At 27.4% G+C, this 23,851-nt stretch overlaps 6 protein-coding genes across 6 annotated transcripts; 3 read left to right on the forward strand and 3 right to left on the reverse strand.

The window, feature by feature from the left end:
* On the reverse strand, positions 1 to 1,278 carry OCT59_015289 (uncharacterized protein; the record flags this gene model as incomplete). Its single annotated transcript, XM_025309803.2, has 3 exons — positions 1 to 995; positions 1,070 to 1,120; positions 1,203 to 1,278. The coding sequence occupies 3 exons, from the start codon at positions 1,276 to 1,278 to the stop codon at positions 1 to 3; spliced, it is 1,122 nt and encodes a 373-aa protein (XP_025188995.2).
* A 243-nt stretch (positions 1,279 to 1,521) lies between these two features.
* On the reverse strand, positions 1,522 to 5,037 carry OCT59_015290 (uncharacterized protein; the record flags this gene model as incomplete). The annotated part of the gene is made up of 2 exons (XM_066139919.1): positions 1,522 to 1,724; positions 1,800 to 5,037. The coding sequence occupies 2 exons, from the start codon at positions 5,035 to 5,037 to the stop codon at positions 1,522 to 1,524; spliced, it is 3,441 nt and encodes a 1,146-aa protein (XP_066002748.1).
* An 884-nt stretch (positions 5,038 to 5,921) lies between these two features.
* Positions 5,922 to 7,626, forward strand: OCT59_015291 (uncharacterized protein; the record flags this gene model as incomplete). Its single annotated transcript, XM_066139920.1, has 3 exons — positions 5,922 to 7,139; positions 7,377 to 7,514; positions 7,585 to 7,626. The coding sequence occupies 3 exons, from the start codon at positions 5,922 to 5,924 to the stop codon at positions 7,624 to 7,626; spliced, it is 1,398 nt and encodes a 465-aa protein (XP_066002749.1).
* Positions 7,627 to 10,699: 3,073 nt separating this feature from the next.
* On the reverse strand, positions 10,700 to 11,760 carry OCT59_015292 (uncharacterized protein). The gene is made up of 2 exons (XM_066139921.1): positions 11,181 to 11,760; positions 10,700 to 11,029 (listed from the first exon to the last, which is right to left on the reverse strand). The coding sequence occupies exons 1-2, from the start codon at positions 11,527 to 11,529 to the stop codon at positions 11,022 to 11,024; spliced, it is 357 nt and encodes a 118-aa protein (XP_066002750.1). The 5' UTR covers positions 11,530 to 11,760; the 3' UTR covers positions 10,700 to 11,021.
* A 770-nt stretch (positions 11,761 to 12,530) lies between these two features.
* Positions 12,531 to 14,634, forward strand: OCT59_015293 (uncharacterized protein; the record flags this gene model as incomplete). The annotated part of the gene is made up of 11 exons (XM_025312675.2): positions 12,531 to 12,605; positions 12,673 to 12,811; positions 12,881 to 12,997; positions 13,071 to 13,122; positions 13,213 to 13,347; positions 13,427 to 13,680; positions 13,749 to 13,891; positions 13,970 to 14,077; positions 14,148 to 14,304; positions 14,379 to 14,470; positions 14,554 to 14,634. The coding sequence occupies 11 exons, from the start codon at positions 12,531 to 12,533 to the stop codon at positions 14,632 to 14,634; spliced, it is 1,353 nt and encodes a 450-aa protein (XP_025188999.1).
* Positions 14,635 to 19,727: 5,093 nt separating this feature from the next.
* OCT59_015294 (uncharacterized protein) lies at positions 19,728 to 21,558 on the forward strand (the record flags this gene model as incomplete). Its single annotated transcript, XM_066139922.1, has 6 exons — positions 19,728 to 19,869; positions 20,014 to 20,219; positions 20,512 to 20,740; positions 21,026 to 21,202; positions 21,296 to 21,460; positions 21,542 to 21,558. The coding sequence occupies 6 exons, from the start codon at positions 19,728 to 19,730 to the stop codon at positions 21,556 to 21,558; spliced, it is 936 nt and encodes a 311-aa protein (XP_066002751.1).
* Between the last annotated feature and the right edge of the window lie 2,293 nt (positions 21,559 to 23,851).

Here is a 23,851-nt window from a genome sequence, read left to right on the forward strand (position 1 = left end):
TTAAACTAAAGTTACTTTGAAATTAACCCTTGAAAATTCTTCTTTTTCATTCTTAATAAAGGGATGAATTTCTATTTGTCCTAAAAATAAAACTAAATTTACAGATTGAAAATTATCCCATGATTCTGGAATTTCTATACCAATTGTACCAACTTTACTTACGCCGGGCTCATCACAAAATATAGCATCTTGCGCAGAAGTTGAGTATAATTCGATATAAAACTTTGTTTGATCTTTATAATCTAATTTGAACACAAATTCTTGATTTACATGGACTTCTGTACCTTTTGATACCAATCTATTAAAAAATTGCCTTTCATTTGAGTTATCTTCTTTCCAAGGGTGTAATATTCCAACTCCATAAGTCATATCTATTACTCGTGAATGTATTGAGTCCATATTTAATCCATATTCAAGTGCTCCACTTACTACAGTAGCTAGAGGTTGTCTAGGTACAATAATAATATGTTGTTGAAATTCTTGTTCAATAGATGTTCGTAAATATCTTGATTTACCAAGACTTCCTGCCAAAAATATTGTAAGACAATAGTTACTTAACTTCAATTGTTCATGTATTAATTGAACTATTTGTTCTACTATTGGATTGAACATTGGTTTTATATCATCGTAACTAATTTTTATTTTCCATCCATTTTCTTTTAATTCTTTCAAATAAGAGTCGGTAACATATTGCTTAATATCAGGACAAATCTTCTCGAGATTCATATCATAAACGTTATAATGGTCCTTATTTTTGACCCTTTTACGAAATTTCTTAATCAAGCATTGTAATTGGTCATTATGATTTTTTCCAAGATTTTTTAAAGCGGTAGAGCCAACTTTTTTTGAAATAAATGCAAGAAATTCTTTATCTATGCAATTCGACCCGCAAAGTTTACTGGAACTTAATGATTTTTCTACTAATTTATTATTTACTATTTTTCTAAGAGTTAATTCCACTAATCCGTCTCCACAATTAACAACCAAAAAGTCTGCTATAAATTAATAATAAATTAACATATAATAATTTTAAAACTAAAAATAAAAAAAAAATTATACAAGTTCTTACATTTAGATTTTTCTTTTATTGTATTCATACAATCTATAGCAGCCGCTTCAACTAATTATCATTAAATTATGACGTTAGATTTAAAAAAACAATAACTTAATAAATATAATAAATATAGAAATTAATAACCCACTTCCTGTAATTAATAGTAATTTTTCTGAATCTTCGCTATCAATTAATTCAGCTTTACGCATACATTTTCTTATCATGGCCTTTTTTTGATGGGAAAGCTTCGAAGGTATGGATAATGTGATCATGACATTTTTGAAGAAATCTATTTCAGGTTTCAATACGGTATTTTTGATAAACTAACGGAAATATAAATATAGTTAAAGGATTTTAATAAAAAATTTTTCTAGTTATATTATTTAATTATTTTCAAAAAAAAATTACCTCTCCTAAATTAATAATAAAAATAATGTAAAAAAAAGAAATATTATTAATATTTTGATTTAAATATTTAAAGACGAGTTAGACGACAATATTTTAGTATATAAACCTATTTTTTTAAAATAACCAATAGCTTGTTCATCAACAAAATTTGATGATTTTAATTCGTATCTTTCATTAAATTGATCCGGCCAATCTTCGTTTATAATTATATTATTCACTGGTTCATATGCGTAGGCAAGTCCAGAAGATGTGGTTCCAAAATCTTTTAAAAAATATTTTTAATATTAATTAATATTTAAAGCAATTTATTATAAAAGAAAAAAAAATGACAATTTACCTATTGCGATAGTCAGTTTAATAGAAGGTTGTTTTGTAATATATTTAATTTCATTATTGATTTTATTGATTTCAGGAAATAAGTTTTCATTCAACCTGTCATTGGTTAAAATACGTCCAATTAATTCCAAAGGAATATTGGAAAAAATTATTCCTTTTTTTGTAGAGAGAGGCGAATGTTTCTCCTCTCTATTATCGTTATCAATTTTTAAAACTTTGTTATTTGAATATAGAACGCAAATATGTAAATCTATATCATCAGGATCATTAAAATTGCTTAATTGAAGTCTATGAAGTCTAATTGAATTGTATGACCATTCGATTAACTTAATGCCATTCATTGGTTCATCATTTGATGGCGGGTAATTTGCGTTAACGGAAATACAACATCCTTGAGATAACGGAAAGGGCGTTTTAATATGATAAGATTCAACTGCAGGTTGTAATGTAATAGATTCCTTAAAATACTGTACTAGGAATTCACGATTTTTTGGGCTGAAAACTGATAATTTTGAAGGTCTACCAATCATCATCCATATAATATGGCACTCTTTAATACTAATATTTGAATCTATTGAAGATTTTATTTTCGCATAAAAACCATTTAAGTCAAATAACTCAAATTTAACAAAATGTTCATTGACTAATGAGTCATTTCCCGAAATAATGTTTCCAAATACTTCATAATTGTCATCTTTCAATGAAGGTTCTATATTTATGCGTTTATAATGCTCAGTATTTTTATCATCTAAATCTTTCAAATCAATAATGCCTGTCATTATGATCCTAAACTCATCTTGCTTGGTATCATAACCTCTTATGATAGTATGAATTTTACTTTGTTGTTCCGTTTCAACTATATCATATAAAGGAATGATATTATCCAATTCAATAATTTCCAAATTATTCTTATTATCTTGAATCCAATTTGTCAAGTTATTTTCTTTGAAAACTTCGATAACATCACCTTGTTGTGTTACAAAATATGAATCCATATCCAAGTAAGGTTTTAAGGATGATTCGATTGGCGATTTTATATCAACCTTCTCATAATTACCAGAGGAAGTAGTTGATAAAATAATCTTATTTCCTAAAACAATTCTTTGTGGAAATAAATGTCCATATTCACCAAATATGTCTTGTAAAGCGTCAAATGGTTTCATACTATTAATTGCTTGTTGTATTTCATTTTTAAATTCTTCCGAAGGTTCAATAATATCTATATTTAATAAAACTTCATATCGTTCGTATTTAATCGTTAAAGGTATACCATTAAGCCTATCATCTAAATCGTTACTTCTGACAAATGGATTGATTTTATTTATCATTGTTGACTTATTTACTTCTAAATAAAAATCATTGCTTGGATTTAATTCCGGTAATCTAATAAAATTAACGACAAATTTTTCGCTTACTTTCATTTCGTTATATCTATTTATTATTAGACCTTGAAGTAAGTGAAAATTTTTAACAAATTTTGTTAAAATAACACATGAATCTTCTTCAGTTTCTTCGTTTGCAATCCACTCTTCTAAATTTAACTTCTCTTTAAAATTAGAAATACCAGGTTGACTCACTTTAAAAGTTTCGAAGTCATCAGATGGTAATTTACCGACCCTTAATTGAGAAATAGAAATAAGATCATCGTAATGAATTATCTTAAGAATATTCTCTTGATACAACTTATTCATCCAATTGGTTAATTCTTTAGGGGATTTTATCCTTTCTCCTTTTTTTGTCTCAATGCGTGGTGCGAATTGTAAAGTTGATAAATTATTGAATGGATTCCCAATATTATAAAGAGCCGAATTATATGCCATGATTAAATGAAATTTTAAAAGTTTAATCTCTTCAGGAGTAACTAAATTAAACCCTTTAATGAATAATTGTTCACCGGCTAGAAATTTTTTGGCGAGAAAATGGCCATATATATCATGTAATTTTTCTTTATTATCACTAAAAAAAGACTCCACCGGTTCGGCATTGTAAGTAATTTCAACGACAGGAAAATTGATACAAATATCTAACGGTTTTGTGTTAATATCGTCATAATCTTCCTTAGAATTAATACACGTATATACCATAGGTTTTCCATCATATATATCTATATCCAATTCATTATCATCGGAAATAACAACTTTTTTGCTAAAGTGTATATTATTATTTTCGTCAAAGGATAAACCATAATTCAACTTCCATTGTTGAATTATTTTTTGTGTATCTTTTAATGATTCTTCTTCCGAAATATTGTTCAAATCTTTTTCCAAAATACTTTCATCATCATCTTCGCTATCTTCTTCGCTTCCACTTTCCTCATAAGAATTATCCTCAGAAATTGGAATAGTAGTAGGCGGGTTAATAATAAATTTCGCTACTATAACGTTCGTATTTATATCAAGATCTTCATCTGTCCCACAAAGACAAATCTTAATATGAAGTTCATTAGTAATAGTTATTAATTGACTAGAGTAAGTGGGACGTGAATCACGTGAAATAAAAAAATGTATCGTATGATTGCATTCTCCTATTTCATATTCAATTTCATGTCTTGGAACGTCAGGAAAACTTGTCTTTTTTTCAATACGATAATTTCTATTCGGATTAAATCGAAAATCCACATAAGTCATCAAATAACTTTCAATACGTTCAACACTTATATTAGTTTTTAAGTATTTAATTTTCATGGGTATATAAACGTAGGTCCCTAAATTAAATTTTTTGTTGTGTGGTAATTCAAATGTGTATTCCAAGAGATTTTGGAATTTACCTTGTAATTTATGAGGATAAAAAGAGGAACTATCCTTATAACTCATGGCTATAGTTTTTTTAAATGGAAATTCGATTTCGACAACTGGTCTAAACAATTGCCATCTTTCATTTAAATTTACCGTAGCAGTTAATTTATATTCTACCGACCCATTTGCTGTATCCGATTCATTGTTTATATTAATAGTTTCGGGAAGGTTATGTGATAGCAACCTTTCTTTAAAGGGTATAATATTAAGATGTTGAACAGTTGAAAATGTAGCTTCTTTTGGCCAAATTTCGTAATGTTTATCAATAATAATATGTTTTTTAGTATTGAATATCGGTCGACAGATCCTTTCAACGCCTTTTAAGTGTAAAATAACATTTCTTACTTGATCTGTATTATAGTTAAGATGTAAATTGCCAATTATATAACCTTCTTCATAATAGGAATTACAATTTGGTGCGTGTGAAAATGTTAATCCTGCCATTTTATTTTGGCCGAGAATTATAATTGATGTGCCGTACTTAATGTTTATATATATTTATATATATTACAAATTATTGATAATTATGATGATCAGGATGATCAAGATGATCAGGGGGGATTTGTGCGATTAAAACAAATACTTGATCACAAGAAAGAAAAAAAAGGAAATTATATAATGAAGAATGTTTTTAATTGACGTGTGTGATAAATAGATATGAAGATATCATTCATTTCATACGTAATTCCGTCATTTTTTTCGTGGGAAAGTAATACAACCAAGTTAAAGTTTGTGTTGAATGAAACTTCTTTAATTCCACTTCCCGAAGATTTAATAGTAAATGTGTGACTAAACTATTTAAGGGTTCTGAAAATGGATATAATTTAAATTCCAAAAATCCATCGTCCCTTTTTTTTTTTTTTTTAAAAAAAAAAATTAACTAAATTATCATTGCAAACTTGAAATTCACTATGAAAAAACTCATTTTCAGAAATAAAATTGCCGTAACTATACAAAAATGTGAACCAGATAAAAGGGCAATGGTTCGCCTAAACCCCATGGAAAAATTATCAAATATTCGAGCAAAACTTAAAAAACATAGTATCGTCATGATGGATATCACTTACTCTTTTGCTCGGAAAACACCCGAAATTAATAATAATAGTGCTAACAATGAGATTAGCTATTGGTTCGCCGAAATAGCACGAGAAGATGAAGAAGAACTTACTTTAAGAGAGATCTTAGAAAAAATTAATGATGATAATATTTTATACTTAGTGAAAAATTCAAGCCCCGATTGGAAATTTTTGAATAAACGTCGTAAACTAAGTTATGGATGTAAAATGACTTTTGACGGTATTAAGAAAGCAAATAAAAGAGCTTTTAAAATGAAATGTTGTGATTTGACTGTAATCGGCGCTGAAGGATTTAAAAAAGGGGTTATTAAATCTAAGACGGAAGAAGATTGGATGATGAAAAAGAATTTATTTTTTAGTGCTGATGTTAACGTACAAAATTTTATAAAATTAGGAGTTTCATCCGAAAGTCTGAGACAAAATTTTATTAATAATGAAACCAATTTATCTTATCGTTATATGGAATATGGTAAAATATCTTTAAATTTTGGTAAATATTTAAAACCATCTTCAGAATTTAATAAAGCAGTAGAAGAAGCCATAGAATCCCAAGACCCTAAAAAATTTAAGATCATCATTGAAGAATTTGGTCAATTCGTTCCAACTGAGGTAATTTTGGGTGGAAGAATGTATTTCGAAAGTGTGGATCTATCAACAGAACAAACACAAATAAATTCTAAGGATAATACTATAAAAGTAGGCGCTGGAGGTTTTATGGGCACCAAATTTGGACGAAATTCCAATCACAAAAAAGGAAATTCAAGTTATTGTAATTTTAGCTTTGTAAGCTTAATTGGAGGAGAGCAACCTGACGGTTCTGAAGATTTTGATAAATCTTGGGTTCAATCTTTAAAAGATTATAGAAATTGGGATTGTATAGAATATCGAAATCCCGTTAGTATTTTCAGTTTATTATCTGAAACTTTACGTAGAAGAATCTTAACATCTATTGGAAAAAGAGTTCTTTATTCACACTTTGAGGATCGTAATTATCGGTTAATAGAACGTGGAGGAAGAGTTTTTGAATTAAATATACCTTCAAATATAATGAATATTATTCATAATAAGGATTCTGATTGTAACTTTTTTGCAACGGTTGTCGACCAAGAAAATACAAATGATCTTTTTAATTGTCAGATACTTTGTCCATCAAATGGAAAACCAAGCGTTATAGTTCATTGTATTCAAAAAGAGTTTAAAAGATGTAAATGTCATTTGAAAATCGGTCTGATGGTTATCGGTTATGATACGAATTATAATTTTATGATTTCGGATAATGATTCTAACGTTCAAATCGATGTTCTGAAAAAGAACTTTGATGCTTCTTCATCATTGCAAACTATGTTCAATGGAGATTCATTAGAAAATAATATTCCTTGTTTAGGAATTCCCGTATTAGATAAATTAGATTCTTCAAATAATTCGCTCATTATTGGACATTATTTTTTTGGCGATGCTCAAGCAGCAAATGTAACTGGATATTGCACGTTCTCTTATTGTTTAAGAAAAGAACGCTATGTAAATTTGCCAAATTTTAATTTTTATACTCTTACTACCTCGAAAACTTCATATTCCGATGCTTTTGGAAAAACACTCATAGATCGACCATTTGCTAATGATTCGTTGAAGTTTATTAGTTTGAATTTGTATTCTGCTAAAAAATTATGGAAAATCGGTAAAAGTAATAATGTTTTTTTTTTAAAACAGGACCAAAAGCAAATTACAATTTGTAATATTGAATGTAAATGTAAGAAAACTTTAAATAAAACTTGTGATATCTGTAGAGAAATCTCTAATTTTCAAAGAAATGTTAAAAGTATTGAATGTGCATTCTTCGATTCAGAAGTAAGTATATCTAATTATTTGCTATTATTAATATTGTTAAAATTACTAACTAAAACCTTCTATATTTAAGGTACTTGAGAATGATAAAAATAAAATTGAATCGTTCGTATGAAAAATTCTTCGAATTAGGTTTAACGCGATTTATCGCCTATTATATGGTGAATTTTTATGTAATATCAGATGTACAATTTTTATATTTCTACTGTAAATAAATTTTATTTTTGTTAATAAACATGTGAAGGCTGTAAAACACTATAAGGCTTACGTACAGTATTTCATAATATTCTAAATTTGACAAATATTTACCAAATATTTGATATTTGCTACATGGTAAGTTGTACTGTAAAGAATTTAAAACTTTTTTCCTTGCGACAAGATTCAAAATTGAATTTCTTTGATTGCTGTGCGATAACGTGCATACAAATGGTATCTCTATCGAAATTTCCTGTTTTGTACAAGATAAGGAAAGTAGGTTTTTGCTCGTTATACAAAACAGGTTCGTGTAATCGTGTAATCGTGTCAGCTGTTATGGCATTTGATCAACTTTTATGTTCATGATTTACCAAAATTTTCTTTTTATTTTTTTTCCTAAAATAATGAAGGAAAGAAACACAATGTTGAATTTAGTGTGTAGCCTCTTAATAGCCTGTCTCAATAAAAAATAGGAAATGGTAACGCGGAAGACCTGAAAATTATATTATATTTCTTAATATACGCGGATGTTATATAAAAATTTTGAATAAAAGGCAAGTATTTATTCTTTATACACTCAACGAATATATATACGATGAATAGTAAGATTCTCACATAGAATGTTTGTATTACGTTAGAAGCTTGCGTCCGCTAATCGAGTAATCGTTGAAGGTTATGGAATTCGTAATTTTAGTTACCATTCGTCTTTGTGTAGAGGTTTGTACTTTATTGAATATAGTGATGATTGACAATCGATGATATTAAATTTTTTTTTTTTATAAGAGGAACTTTAAGCGTTGAAGTATCAATTACCAAATATACCGCTCACCCATGATGTTAAACAAATGGTTCGTCTATATTTGTGGATAAATGTGAATAAAAGATGACAAAGACTACCTTGAGGAAAAATTTATTACCATAGTAGTATCGGTAAGTTTATGAGTCAATTTTCATTATGCAAACTTTCGTATTGAAATACTGTATGATACTTTATTAACTACAACCCTTCAAATATTCATTCGACCATCAGTCCAATGCGCCTGTGATTTCCACATGGCACGTGCGAAGGTATAGATATTTAGATGTCAAACCTCCACTGGGCCAAAATTCGGGAATGACAAGCTTAATTTTCTATCTTGGTCAAAAAATTATCGTATTTTTAGGATTAATGAGAAAATACCATAATTTTCAGCACCGTATTTAAGACCTTTCTTTGAGAACTTGATTTGCAAAACACGACATACTCACGACAGATCTCCGTTTCTCGAGATTTCTACTGATTTTTCTAAAACTTCACAATCAGATATTACTATTTTGAAGATGCTGGAAATGTGGTAGAAGGGGCATCATTGGGAGTTTAATCATGAAGACTATGAGGAGCCTAAACTTCTCGAAGGATTGAATAGGCATTAAAATTAAATCACTATTACCCTTCCGACCTTACTCTATATTGTTTACTACTCAGTCTTTGGTATCATGGTTTTTGGAATTAAGGAACAAAAGATAATCATCATTCAAACGAGATTAGGGGTATTTATTCAATTTTTTTTTTTTATCAATTCAACCGATTAGAGATTCTAACGTAAATCTGTCAACAGGGTTTGGAGTTTTGCTTGGGAATTTAATGGCTTAGGTAATATATTACCTGAAAAATGATTTTAGATTTACATTTTTACCGTAAATCTTTTAAAAATTAGAAGATGGTTCACGATGTTTACAACGACTTAAATGATATCTCCTTAAGAGCAGAAATACCAACATATGATTATACATTGAGTTGATTATTTACATAACCTGAACTTTATTCGACTTGATTATGTTTAATTCGGATAACTCGAATTTACGTAATGGCGCTATTGTAATTTTACTTGTATCTTTGATTAATTTAATGCGTTTTCCTTAGTTGAACGTTCTTTTAGAAGCGATCAATGGTAGGTCCTAATCGAGTCCATATTTATTTGCAACAATACCATAATACTTTCTTTAACATTTATTCTTAAATCATTTTTAGGTTCATCATCATCATCTTTTTCGTAATCAGGGTTATCGCAAAACTTATCTCTTTCTTATTCTTAAATGAGGGTTCTTTAAATGGGGTCAAATCTTAGTCAAATAACAAGGAATTTGCGAAACAAATTTTAAAATGGAATCTCGTTTGAGTTGCTTCAATAAGCGAGAAACCATAAATGTAATCACGATCAAATCTTAATTAGCAGTTGCCAGTTGGTGAAATGGATAATTTAAAAGTATTATCAATTTATATTTATGTAGTAAAATTAAATTTTTATGAAATAAAAGTATTTATATTTTAAGTTGTGCGTACAAAATTAATATAATTTTGTCATGTTAAAAAACAAAAATATTGACTTTAATCAAAAGATCAAAAGTTCGTCACGTTAAATAAATCAGACAATGATATTTGATCATCATTTCAATATGATCGAAATATACTAACTTAAAATATTGTAAATTAAAACCTTTTCAATCTATTCAATTTTTCTTTTCTTCGACTGAAGTGTGCGGTAGTCATTAATTATTCGTGCAATCCAATTTTAATGAATGATTTTGGAACTATATCACTCGATTCACTACTAATCCAGGTTGTTGACCTATATAAGGATGGGGAAGACTTGGTTCGGTTCAGTCCCGAACCGATACTATTGAAAAAACCGTGTTGGGCAGAGTAAAAAAACCGGTTCGGTTCATAATCGGTTTTTGTCACTTCGGTCCGGATCCGAGTCAGCACATATCAAAATTTTTGGAACTTCTACATTTAAAGCAAAAAGTCCTAATGCGATTTTAATCAACAGCATATACTTTAAACCCGAATTCCATTCAAGATCCTAATGATAATGAAGCGAAAAACACAAAATCACATTGTATTTATATAATATATTATCACCATAAAAAAAGTTTGAATATGACTCTTAATATGCTTTACATACAGTACTGGTCATAAGTATCCGACCATTCATCATTAAAAAAGTTTTTAATAAACAAAACCAAAAAAAAAAATTTTTTTTTTTATTATGTAAGTACAAGGTGAACCCTGATCATTAATACATAGTATAATCCTCCCTCCGCCTCTATTAATGCCGCAACCCTCTTGTAAGATCCACTCTATGTTTTCTGCCCCAAAAAACTCACTGGCGGAAGTTACTAAGAGACCCCTTTTCATAGATACTACACATAAAAAGTGAATCCAAGTTTCGCTCAAAGCAAATCTAGAATTAAAAAATAACCCCATATATGAACTTTTTGTGGATGCTTGACCGTATGGAAAATTTTACGTCGCGAGGGAATTGCCAAACCTTTCTATTTGACTGGAATAATTGAAAAGTACTTTCATCAGTAAAAATAATCTTTTTTCCAGTCGAATTTTTGATGCTTTTTCCCATTTTAACCGGTTTGTTCTGTGTTTCTCAAAAAGCAAAGATTTTGAAATTTCTTTCACAAATTTATCCCCAGACTTACCAAGACGTCGCCTAATTGTCCTTGAACTAACTTCTACACCTTTTTTTTCAAGTTTGTTTTTTATTTCAGTACTGGTAATGTTGTGTTTTTCTGTTGCTATCTTTACTATTCGTTTATCTTGTGCCTTAGTCGTTTTGCGAGGTCGACCTGACTTTTTTTCATCGGTTAAATCCTTATTTTCACGGTATTTTTGAATCCAATAAATGACTGTAGACTTACTACAGTGCACATAAGAAGCTATTTTAGCATATCCCCATTTCGGACCTTCTGGATGTTCGTGTAAAAAAACCATTTCATATCTTTTATTAAGAGAAAGAGACATTTTTGTGGCATAAAATTCACCGATCATCTAACTCCTGATTTATATGTGAACCTATGATTTTGCAGATGCTCAAGATTATCATGACTTCGGAAAATTTCGCGTGAAAATTTATACTAAGAAAAAAAATCGATAATTTAACGACATGAACTTGTAACCGATTTTTGCTCATTACTTTACCACAACTTATATAAGTCCCGCTTTGATTCAGAAAAATAAAAAAAATTTTTTTCTTATTAACAAACAAATGATAATTTTTCCAAAAGATATGAGATTTAAAAAGCATTAAAATTTTAAATTAAAATAAATTATTATTATCTCTTTATTTGGAATAGTGAAAAATATGGAAGATCTTTGAACCAAGTATTGAAATATAATATAATAATAATATTTATATTGTTGTATAGTTATTAGTGATAATTACGTAATTACGCCCTGGAATTTTAATGGTACAATCAAAATCAAATTCAGTAAATTTATAATAGTAAACAATATACTACGTAATAATATCTACAGAATTTTCTTCATATTATGCATTGGATGCTTATATTGTTGATTAAGCAGAGTACTGCGGATCTATGAAAGTGAATTAAGTGAATTATAATTTTAGAATGAAACGCGTTTCACGTGATATTCAAATCAAAAAAAGTCAAATGGAAATATATGATCTCACAAATAAATCTGAGTGAGCGTTTCATAAAAAAAAAAAAGTTACAATGGGATTACGGATAGTAAAAAAACGATGACCTAGAACAATAATGGTATTCCCTAATTTAAATGGTCATTAAACCTGAATAGATTGATTTGATTAAGTGTAACAATAAATTCCGTGAGAATAAATCAACTCCTAAATAAGATTAATTTATGATAAAAAAACGTCATTTTCACGAACCAAATTGGTGCTCAATAAATACCTGAAACTTTTTTTTTAAAAAAAATTTTATCTTTAATTGATAATTATATTTAAATTTATTTTTCCCTTTTTTATTCTTTGGATAAATAAAATTTTTTGAATTTCGTATTGGAACGCCATGACTTTAGATAAATATAATAAAAACATCACGAATAATTTTAAAAAATCCAAGAGAATTCAAGATCCTATTCATGTAATATATAATTTTATTTTTCCAATTTCAAATTCTGAAATAACTTGAAAATTAATTTTGTAAATAGGGATTGATGGAATTTGAAAATTGGATAATTAAATTTATTGATACCGAACATTTTCAAAGATTACGTAATATCAAACAACTAGGAACCACTTATTATGTTTATCCTGGTGCTAGCCACAATAGATTCGAGCATTGTTTGGGTAACGAATTTGGATCGTACATAATTCTAATAAAAATTGTAAGATTATCTAATCTATAATGTTTATTAGGCGTCGCACATCTTTCTCGCTCGTTGGTGAAAAGGATCCAGGAGACGCAGCCTGAACTGGAGCATGATGAAAATGGTTTAAAATGTGTGACACTAGCCGCATTATGTCATGATCTTGGTATATAAAATTTCTACTTAAAATTTTCTTGATCAAAAATTCCTAAATTTTCTACTATTATTAAAACTTATAGGACATGGGCCGTTTAGTCATCTTTTTGAAAGTGAATTTATATCACAAAAAAGGTTTAGTGTATATATATGTAGTGTTTTTAAAGTCATAAATTATTTTATAATTTACTTATTGACGCATATAATTTTCTTATTATTTAAAAGGCCTGAAGAAAATTGGACTCATGAAAAAGGTTCCAAAATGATGTTTGAACACCTTTTAAACAATCACGCTGATTTAATAAGCGATTTAGATACGGAAGACATTACATTTGTTGAAAATTTAATCGCCGGGGATCGGTAAATTTATTATTAGTATGTAATAAAAAAAAACATTTAATAAATTTATTATTTTTAATGATATTCACTCCATATTTAGTACGCATCGATCTCCATATCTATTTGATATAGTGGCTAATAAACGTAATTCAATCGATGTCGATAAATTTGATTATTTGGCACGCGACTGTCACTATCTTGGAATGAGATCCGATTTCGATTTCTCAAGACTAATGAAATTTTCGCGCGTTATTGATGATCAAATTACATACTATTTCAAGGAAAGCTATAATATTTACGAATTGTTTCATACACGGTATTCTTTGCATAAGAAAGCTTATAATCATTGTGTTTGTAAGTAGAATTCAATTAATTTGATTTCGAAGCTAATGTAATGTCTACTCATGTACGAATTAAATTAGGTAAAGCAATAGATTATATGATACGTGATGCTTTTTTAGAAGCGGATTCAACTCTCAAAATATCTGACAGTATCTTTGATGCAAATGAATATTTGAAGATGGATGATACAATCTTAAATAAAATCGAATATTCGGACGATCCGGTAAGTTACATTATATTACTTATTATATTATTTATTATATATAAAGTATATTTAATGACTGTCGTAAATTTATTTTAGAGTTTGAAAAAATCAAAAGATATTATTAAACGCATTCGAAAAAGAGACCTTTATAAATTTGTTGATGGGTTCTTAGTTCCTAATGATCTGAAAGATAAACTGACCGAGGTAAAAAAAAAAATTATCATCAATATATTAAATAATAAGTTCTAATTTAATAAATTTTCTTTATTTATAGAAAGAAATAAACGAAGAAAAAATTATTGCTTATCAGAATAATGATGGACTTAAAGTAGATGATATAATCGTAAATCGACTTGTATTAAATTATGGCATGAAAAATGAAAATCCAGTGGATCATGTTAAGTTTTATAATAAAAATTTACCGAATAAAGGTTAATATACGCATATTGTTTTATGTTTATTTATTTATTACGTTGTTCCATATTTATTCTTTATATTTTTATAGTTTTCAAATTAGAGAAATCACAAGTGAGTTACCTCGTTCCAGAACAATTTGAAGAACTCAATATTCGAATTTTTACTAAAGATCATAAAAAAGTAAATTTATTCAAGTTTATGATATATTGATGTATATTTCGATTTTTAGATTATTCACCCCTCACATGTATTTTATTTCTTAGATTGACCCAATTAGGAACTGTTTTAAAGAATTATTGAAAGAATATATTCCAAAACCGAAAACTTATTACAATATGAACTAAAAGTCATGATGAGATGAATATAATGTTGTTCTAAAAATAACTTGAATGAAAATAATCAAGTCTTTAGGATATAACATAAAAAAACCTATATATACAAATATTTTACCTTTCAAATTTTGGGGAAAAACATTGTTTGTAGTCATTAACGATTATAGTAACTCGCGAAAATTTTATGATTTATGTACAGTAAAGTATACAATATTATCTTTCATATTTTTAAAAATAAAAAATGGTTTACGTCGAAATTTATTATTAAATCACGCAGTATATTAAAAAAGAAAAGACTTGCTGACCACACATCGCCTAGTAGAATCTTTTTCTTGTAACACGAGACAATGTCAGACAATACTGTATAAATGAATATAAATTTGTTTTTCAAAGGGTGCCGCCACACAAAACGATAAAAGACGGCATTGAGTTTTTAATGAAATAATGAAATAAAACTTCATGTAAAAATTGTAAAAAAAAGAACTAGAGTTTTTAAACGACAAAAACAAGAACAAATCACAGTCGAAGTTCAAGAAACTCTTATAACTCATAAAGAAAATGTCATATTACTTGAGCACAAGAAATTTTTAACTTTTTTCTAATTATTCGTCATTATTATTATTGATTTTATTATTATTAAGTAGAGATAACATTTTTCATCATAATATTATTTAATGTAATAGGTTCGAAGAAAGAGACTTATCCCTTACTTTCAAAATCTGACATTACGACTTGACAAGAACTTGGATACAAGCAAAATTCAAATGAAATTCCTACTAATCTAAATAATTCATTACCAGTATATTATAATTTGGAAGATAAAGTTGATGAAGATAATAGAAGTATTGACAAAGATAGAAATGTCGATGAAAATAGAAACATTGATAATGATTGTAAAGAGTGTTGCGAAACTAAGAAAATCAAGTTCAAGACAATATTAGACGAAATAAGAGATTTATTTTCAACCGGTTAAACTAAAACTAATATAATAAATAATTTTCTTTATTTTAGACTTATTATTATTTAGACAATCCTGCTAATTTGTCTCAAAAAAAAAAAATGGTTAGAATGTATTTCTAATCTTATCTCTCCATGATCTTGGCGGCGTTCATATTCTTCTATTTGACTGATTATTTTCTCAATAAAATTAGCCGCAACATTTTCTGATCGAGAATAATAAAAATGTGTACAAAGTTTTTAAATATATTCTTTAATAAATAAAATAATAAAAAATTATATTTATAAATTATTATAATACAATAAGAAACACTTTCGTAACGATAATTTAGTATTGTAGAGCTTGTGCCCGTCATAAATACGTTTGCCACCATAAGCTACAAAATAATCCTTTATTAAATTCGATAAAAATTATAACAATTCCCGAGTTCCATGATAAAATAAAATAATTAATAAAATGAAAAAATTTAAGAAAGAAAATAAATGCTAAACTTAAACCATGCCAAATTTTAAAGTCATGTTTAAAAATAAAGAACTAATAAGTTTTCTAAAATTATCACTTTCAAAGAAGAACCAATCAAAGTAGTAATTCCTAAAATAATATATCGAACCAATCCTTCTATGAAGTATAGAATAATATATGATCAAACTACTCAATTACTTTTAATGACCCCAATAAAATAAAATCACCTCTAGTTTAACGTTCTGATTGCTGAAGAACTATACAATTTTTTTAAACAAGTAGATTGTCAGTTTTATTAATTTTTTAAAAATGTGGAATATAAATAAAATTCAAACTACTCCTGCCGGATTATGTTTTCGATATTTTCTCGCTAATTCTGGATACAAATTCACAATTTGTTACCCCAATAAATTCCGCAAAATAATCGTGGGTAATTGTGATATTACAATCAAAATATAATTTTGGGAAAAATATGAACTCAGTGAAAAATTTATAAAAGACAAAATTTACAAAGGAATAAGAAAATACGTAATCGGAATGTTTAATCCAATAATATCAAAAAAGAGTAATATTGGATATGGAACTACGTAGGAACTCAGAATTTATAAAAGAGTGAATTTCAGAATTAGAATAAGGGTAGTATTTTAATAGCTTATGAGGAAATAATCGATAATATTTAGTAAGTGAAAAATAATAATATTTTAAATAATGAATTTGTCGTTTTTGATATTATTTTGTTAATGAAATGAAATACGAGAATAAGTAGGGAGAATTATCGCAGTTTGAAAGTTATAATTTTGAAATTGAAAAATTTATTAATGAAATTACGAAGTTATAATAAGAGTATTATTGTTTAGTAAGGGAAAACTATCGAAGTGCAGAATTGTAAATCAAGAAAGTATATTGAAACATAAATTTTAGGACGAAGAAATTATTTTTGTTATTTTATTTCTATTTAAATAATATTATTATTAGTATATTTTATATTTAGGAACCAAGCATAGAACTCGGGATAATTTTAGTTAATTACTAGCAGTTACCCGTTGCTCCACACCGGGACTAATGAGTTTGTTTAAATAGAAAATTTTAGTATTATAATGTAATACTAAGTAAATTAAAGATGGTTACAGCAGTTTTTTGTTTATAATTAGAATTTAATATAGGTAATAATTAGTTAACAAAATAATATGTACTAAAATTATAATTATAATATTAGAATGATATAAATTATATTGGGAATTGGTAAACATCGCCTGGGTCTTCGATCATGCGTCAGATTTGTCATATTTATTTGTTTATAGAATCTATAGGTTCAAGGTTCGTTTTCTCAGTTATTTCGGTCTCGAGGTATTTTTCTTTTTTTCTTTTTATTTTTATTTCTAACTTACATCCTTACACTTTGTTTCTTACTAACTCTATTTCATTATTCTTAGGTCTTTTAGTCCTTCCGGTTCTACAATTAATAAAGGTATGTTTTTTATTTTTTATTTGTTTTTTTTATTTTGTTTCTATCTTATATTTCGTTTCTTACTAACTTCATTTTTTTTACTTTATGGTTTATTTTTACTTGGTTTCCTATCATTATATTTTGCTACCCAACCTCCTATCATGATCATTTTTTGATTTTTTATCTCTCATCATTTTTCACCTCCTATTACTTCTTATTATTCCATCCTTTTCGTATCTCATTATTTTCTATTACATCTTTTCATTTTCCATTATTTCTTTTTCTCTCTTATTTACTTCCCATCATTTCTTTTTATTTCTCATCACTTCTTTTCGTCTCCCATCACTCCTCTTCATCTTCCTATTACTCCTCTTCATCTTCCCATCACTCTTCTTCGTCTCCCATCACTCCTCTTCATCTTCCTATTACTCCTATTCGTCTCCCATCACTCCTTTTCATCTTCCCATCACTTCTTTTTGTCTCCCATCACTCCTTTTCGTCCCCCATCACTCCTTTTCACCTTCTCATTACTCCTCTTCATCTTCTCATCACTCCTTTTCGTCTCCCATCACTCCTCTTCATCTTCCTATTACTCCTCCATCATGTCCTATTTCTCCTTTTTGCTTCCTAACACTTCTCATTACTCTTTTTTACTCCCTTTCATCTTCTATTACTTCTCATTACTCCATTGTTATTTCATTTTTTATTAGCATCTTTTTTCTTGATCATTGTAATTTACTACTTATCTTTTCTTTTATTTTTATCATTTCATTAAAAAATAAATACAGTGATTTTTTTCTTTAAAATCGTAAATGTGTGATTTAAAATTTAATATTTACAAATAAAATTTTATTAGATAAGATTATTTTGGATAAATATGTTTGCAAAAAAAAAATTTTTTTTTTAATAAAATTTTTAAAGTTTAGCCGATCAAAAATTATTCTTTATATATTGTACATCATGTGACATATTTAAGGCGACAATCGCCCAGGCAACGTTTAGCAATTCCCAATTATATTTACAATAATGTAGTTATTTATATTAAAGATTTGACGTTTAAGTGTAGAATGAAATTCGTATTAATTAAGGAATTGTGAAAAAATAATTATCAATAAAAATCGATTAACTTTTTAGAAGTATTTTCGAAAAAACTTTATTATAACGTTTATCAAATAATTGTTATAATCGAAAAAGTCAAAAAGTATTATAAAAAAAATCAAATAACAAAAAAAAGTCATAACGGGAAAAAATATTTATAAAAAAAATTACGTAAAAAAAATGGGTTTAGTCTATAAAAAACTAATAATCAACAAATGATCTAACAAATGATCTAATTTCGGTAACAATATTGATGATCTGCAATTCGGAATTCATACCTTGAACTTACCGATATTAACCTAAATAATCTAGAAAATAAAGAACAAAAAAAAACTTACGCTAACATGGAATAGATTAGGCGCAAGCAGAAAATATATTACACAATTCAAAACTATTTATACATGCTAGTCTAAACGTTACGATTTTTCATGTATTTTTTTAGTTAATATATAGATATAGATATAGATTTTTATGAATAAATAAAGCAATGTTCAATGACGTGGTGGCAAATGCGGGTCATTTCGGGATATTCCGGACCGCAGTAAATAAAATTACTTAGAAAATTTTATACACTTAAACTAAATATAATACTGCGCCCCACAATTAATAGATTCACTAGGTATAACTGCGCCATTTTTAATAATTTCTAATTTAAGATTGTCCTGTTGTGGAATACGGAACGCGCTTTGAAAAGTCGGAATAATCAGTCGCTTTTTTTCCATTAAAAATGGCAAAAAAGGAAAATTGAAAGACAAAGTATGTCGTACACGGTAAATCTATTTTGTGACTAAAATAGTTAGCTTTCTGTCTTTATGCTATTATAACTTACCTCCTGTTATTGTTTACGGTACAGACCGAATTCCAAAATTAATTAAAAAAAGAAAAGCTACCTTGTTATAAAAATTGCCTAGTATTTAATAATATCGGAAGAAAGTATTTTTATTTACCTTTTTTAAATATAGCCGAAAGTATTGAAAAATCAAATGAATGCTGTCATTGTTTTGTTAAACATCAAAAAAACTTACCTGTTTATTTTCCCCTTGTTATGATGTCTATTGTTTACGGTTCACCCCGAGCTTATCATTTATTGCTTGTTATATAAAAAATGCCTAGTATTTAATATTTGAACCTTTTTGAAATATGGCTGAATCCTGTCATAATAGATCTTATTATGAAACAGCCATACGTAACGAAGAATTTGGCCCTTGTAATAAATGTAGAAAGCCAAAAACTGACGATGATTGGTGTCAAAGTTGTTGTTCGGATCGATTTGAACTAGATAGTAAGTTTAATAATAAGTGGACAAGTGGGAATGATAGTATAGATGGATTTGTTAGACGAGCTCAATCAAAAGCGCGAAATCATTGGGAAGTTATAGAATGGATTCCATATAAGAGATTAATAAATGTAAAATATCTCACAAAAGGTGGTTTTAGTACTATTAACAAGGCTATTTGGTTAGATGGATATATAATTTGTTGGAATGATATCAAAAATGTTTGGAATAGAAATCGTTATAAACTTGAAGAAGAAGATTATTTAGATTATAGAACTCTAAAGGAAGATGAAAAGTTCGGATTTCATGTTGTTCTTAAGAGCTTAAATAATATTAACGAGGATTTTTTAAATGAGGTAGGTAATTTAGTTTTTATAAAAAAAAAATAGAGCTTAAACTTGAGTCAAAACAAACATAGTACTGACTGGAATAACAAAATGTCCGGTCAGTACTGTTCTTCGAAATTCGAATAAAAAATTTCGCTCGAGTGCAAATCAACTTGAGTTCGAGTACATAAAAAGGGACGTCTAAAGCGGAGTTAAATCGCATGATCATAGTAAAGAATATTTGTCACTTTTCATGCTCTCCACTTTAGATAATCCTATAAAAAAGTTCATACTAACATTCTAATTTAACATTAATATTTAGTGGGAAAATTATTTAGAATTTTTATATTCAGCTATAAATAACTATGCAAATTTTGTGAGAGTATTTGGGATAACTCAAGATCCAAAAACAAAAGTTTATATGGTCGTATTAGAAGAAATGAAGAGAGGGAGTTTAAGAGATAATTTATTAATAAAAAAATATAATCCAAATGATAAATATCATAATTTATACGAAATAGCGTGTTCGCTTTCAGCTTTATCCAAGCCTAGTATGACTCATGGAGATTTACATAACGGAAACTTGCTCTTAAAAGATGAATTCCATATATATATAAGTGATTTTGGACAGAGTAGACAATTTAATCAATCAATTAATTCCAAGGATATTTATGGAGTAATTCCTTATATGGCACCAGAAGTATTACGTGGAAAACCATATACTAAAGCTTCAGATATTTATAGCTTCGGTGTTATTATGTGGGAGTTTACATCAGGAGTTCCAGCATTTCACGATATTCCTCATGATTTTAATCTTTCTTTACAAATATGTAAAGGACATAGACCAGAAATTATAGAAGGCACAGAACCTGATTATGTAGAATTAATGAAAAGATGTTGGGATAATGATCCTAATAAAAGACCAACTGCGAAAGAATTATCAGAAATATTTGATGTATGGTCGGCAAAATATCTTATGGAAATGGATTATGATAAGAGAAAATCAGTACCGGGTAAGAAAGTTATTATTATTATTTTTTTTTTAAATTAAAGTTAATATTATATTATTTTTTGATAATGAAAAAAATTTTTTTTTATCATTATAGTACCTACTATTATAGAGAATCATCCATTATCCTGTTATATAAGCAGAAAAATCGATCATTATGCAAAATTAAATGAAATTTTAGATCAAGGAGAATTAAGTTCAATAATTGTGATTGATGAAGGAAAAGATGATGAAGGAAAATATAATATTGAATCTGAATTAGGTAAATGTTGTTCATATATCGATTTTTTTTTTCCTATTAAATAATTATTTATTATTTATATATACATTTTTTTCATTTTAGAAGAATTAAAGATTTAATGTTCATTGAAGTTTTTTCAGCACAAGATACTAAAAGTAGTAGGTAGATAATTGATGCGATATCAGCATGACTTGTATATTACTTGAAACTACTAATAAATAATAAAATCAATTGCGATCACGCATTTTTTTTAATTCTTTATAAAAGAATAATGTCCGTAAAATTTCAAAAATGTCTGAAGATATCTGGAAAATGACCGGAAAAAATGATCAAAACTGCCGTCCGGAGTTTTTCGTAACTGAAAATTTCTAAATTCTGAATATTCTGAATACACTTTCTTAGAATATATGTTGACTTATTTTGAATTATTCTTTACTACAAATTCATAACCCAATCACATATCTATAATTCAGTAAAAGCAAAGTCAAAGTTAAAACTATCATTATTAATCGGAGGTAAGTTCTGTTATTAATACTTAAAATAGATAAATTTTATGCATGCGTATACTGCGGTCAATAAAGAAATTGCTGCGGTCAATAGCCAATAGGAATACATTCCCGCCGAACAAATGAACAATGGCTACGTTCAATAATAACACAATTTCATTCATGAATAACAAATATTTTGAGAAAATAATTGTTCAACGTTCATCTTATTTATCTGTGCTTGTTGCTACCATCCTATTGTTATTGTTGTCCATTTGAATACTCAGAATTATTGGATGGCTATATCGTTAGAAAATCCTTTTGGGAAATTTGAATAGTTTCAAAAGTCCGGTATTAATAAAAGAATGTTCTATCTTAAGTCGAAGAATAAAGTATAAGGCTATTTGATTGGATATATACTATATGACGTTATTGGAATAAATGGAAACGATACTATTATAAACTTGAAAAAAAGAAGATTATGCAAAAAAAAAAGATATTAAATACCTTTTAAGGAAAGTAAAGAATGCGAACTCATGAGAGAGAATTTCAAATATTACCGAATTAGATAAGTATTGATTTCGTATTTTGTAATTTAAACTAAAGAATTTATATTTTATTGTAGTACTATTTATATATTCAGGTATATTTAATTATGCAATTTTTTGGAAGATACATAAAACATCGTATTACAAAAAATAGAAAAAGAGGTTTAAGGATTAATTTGTTAACAAAAAAAATAGATAAAGGGGTTTAATGATTTATAATTTGTTAGCAAAAAAAAAATAGAATTCGGAAGTTGACGAAGTTGACGCAAGCTTTGTACGGGTGTAATATATAATTCAAAGCGATTTTTATAAAGGAAATTTATTTATGACACCGGAAAGACTATATAAATCAGAACTTCGATATAACGAACCCTCCGGCTCACTGAAAAAAATCACTATATCGAAATTATAAGTTTGATATATCGATTTTTATGTTTAAGATAAAATCTTAAAAAGTCGCTTTATCGTAAAATTCGGTATATCGCATAGTCGTTATATCAAGTTCTGACTGTATCAGTTGCTGATATTTATAGCGTGAAGGATAGGCATCGATTCTAGTAAAAGACCAACTACAAAAAAATCATCAGAAATATTTTGTGATATTTACTAAATTTTTAAATAGAAATGGAGAATATATTAACTTTATTATTACATAGAAACCGAACTTATTATGAATAATCATATATCATCCCGTTATATATAAGCAGAAAATTAATTATTATGCCAAATGAAAAGATTATAATGTCATTAATGTCATCTAAAGGAAAATATTGACCAAAGATGAGTTTTATTAGTAAGTAAGTTTCTACTTTTTCAACAATTATAATCCCAATAACAATGATAAAGTTGTTTGAAAATTTTGAAAATTCTATTTTACTTTTGTCACCCTAATGTTTACGGAGTTAATAAAATCAACTTATAATATAACTGCTGATTGCAACACATATTTTGGATCGGTTATTAAGAGTCTTATTTGAGAACGATATTGTTGAATAAATTCGATAAAAATATATATATATATATATACTGTATAAGAGAATTTATCGAAACAACAGTAGCAACTGTTTTGGCAAAAAAAATCACAAAAAATTTAGTATGCAATGTAGACATTCTTTATTTATTTGCCACATAGTATTTACTATTTAGCTAGGAATATGACATTGCATTTATTGTTTATGGACAACACGCAAAATTATCGGTATTCGGATAACATACATAAATCATTATTGTAGTATACGCGCCAATTGGTACGTATATACTGTATTAGCATCGAACTTCTAATAAAATAATTATTAGTAGGTCAAATGGGCTTATGAGTTTTATCACCTTTCGAGTTTTTAAGAGACTTTACATGAAATTTTCGTTGAAATTTTCTTTTC

This window comes from Rhizophagus irregularis, chromosome 23 (assembly GCF_026210795.1).
Source record: "Rhizophagus irregularis chromosome 23, complete sequence".
In the NCBI taxonomy this organism is placed as follows: domain Eukaryota; kingdom Fungi; phylum Glomeromycota; class Glomeromycetes; order Glomerales; family Glomeraceae; genus Rhizophagus; species Rhizophagus irregularis.

Bases quoted from the DNA above. Each gene is read 5' to 3' on its own strand.
- OCT59_015292 (XM_066139921.1), bottom strand. From the start codon at position 11,529: ATGATCGGTGAATTTTATGCCACAAAAATGTCTCTTTCTCTTAATAAA.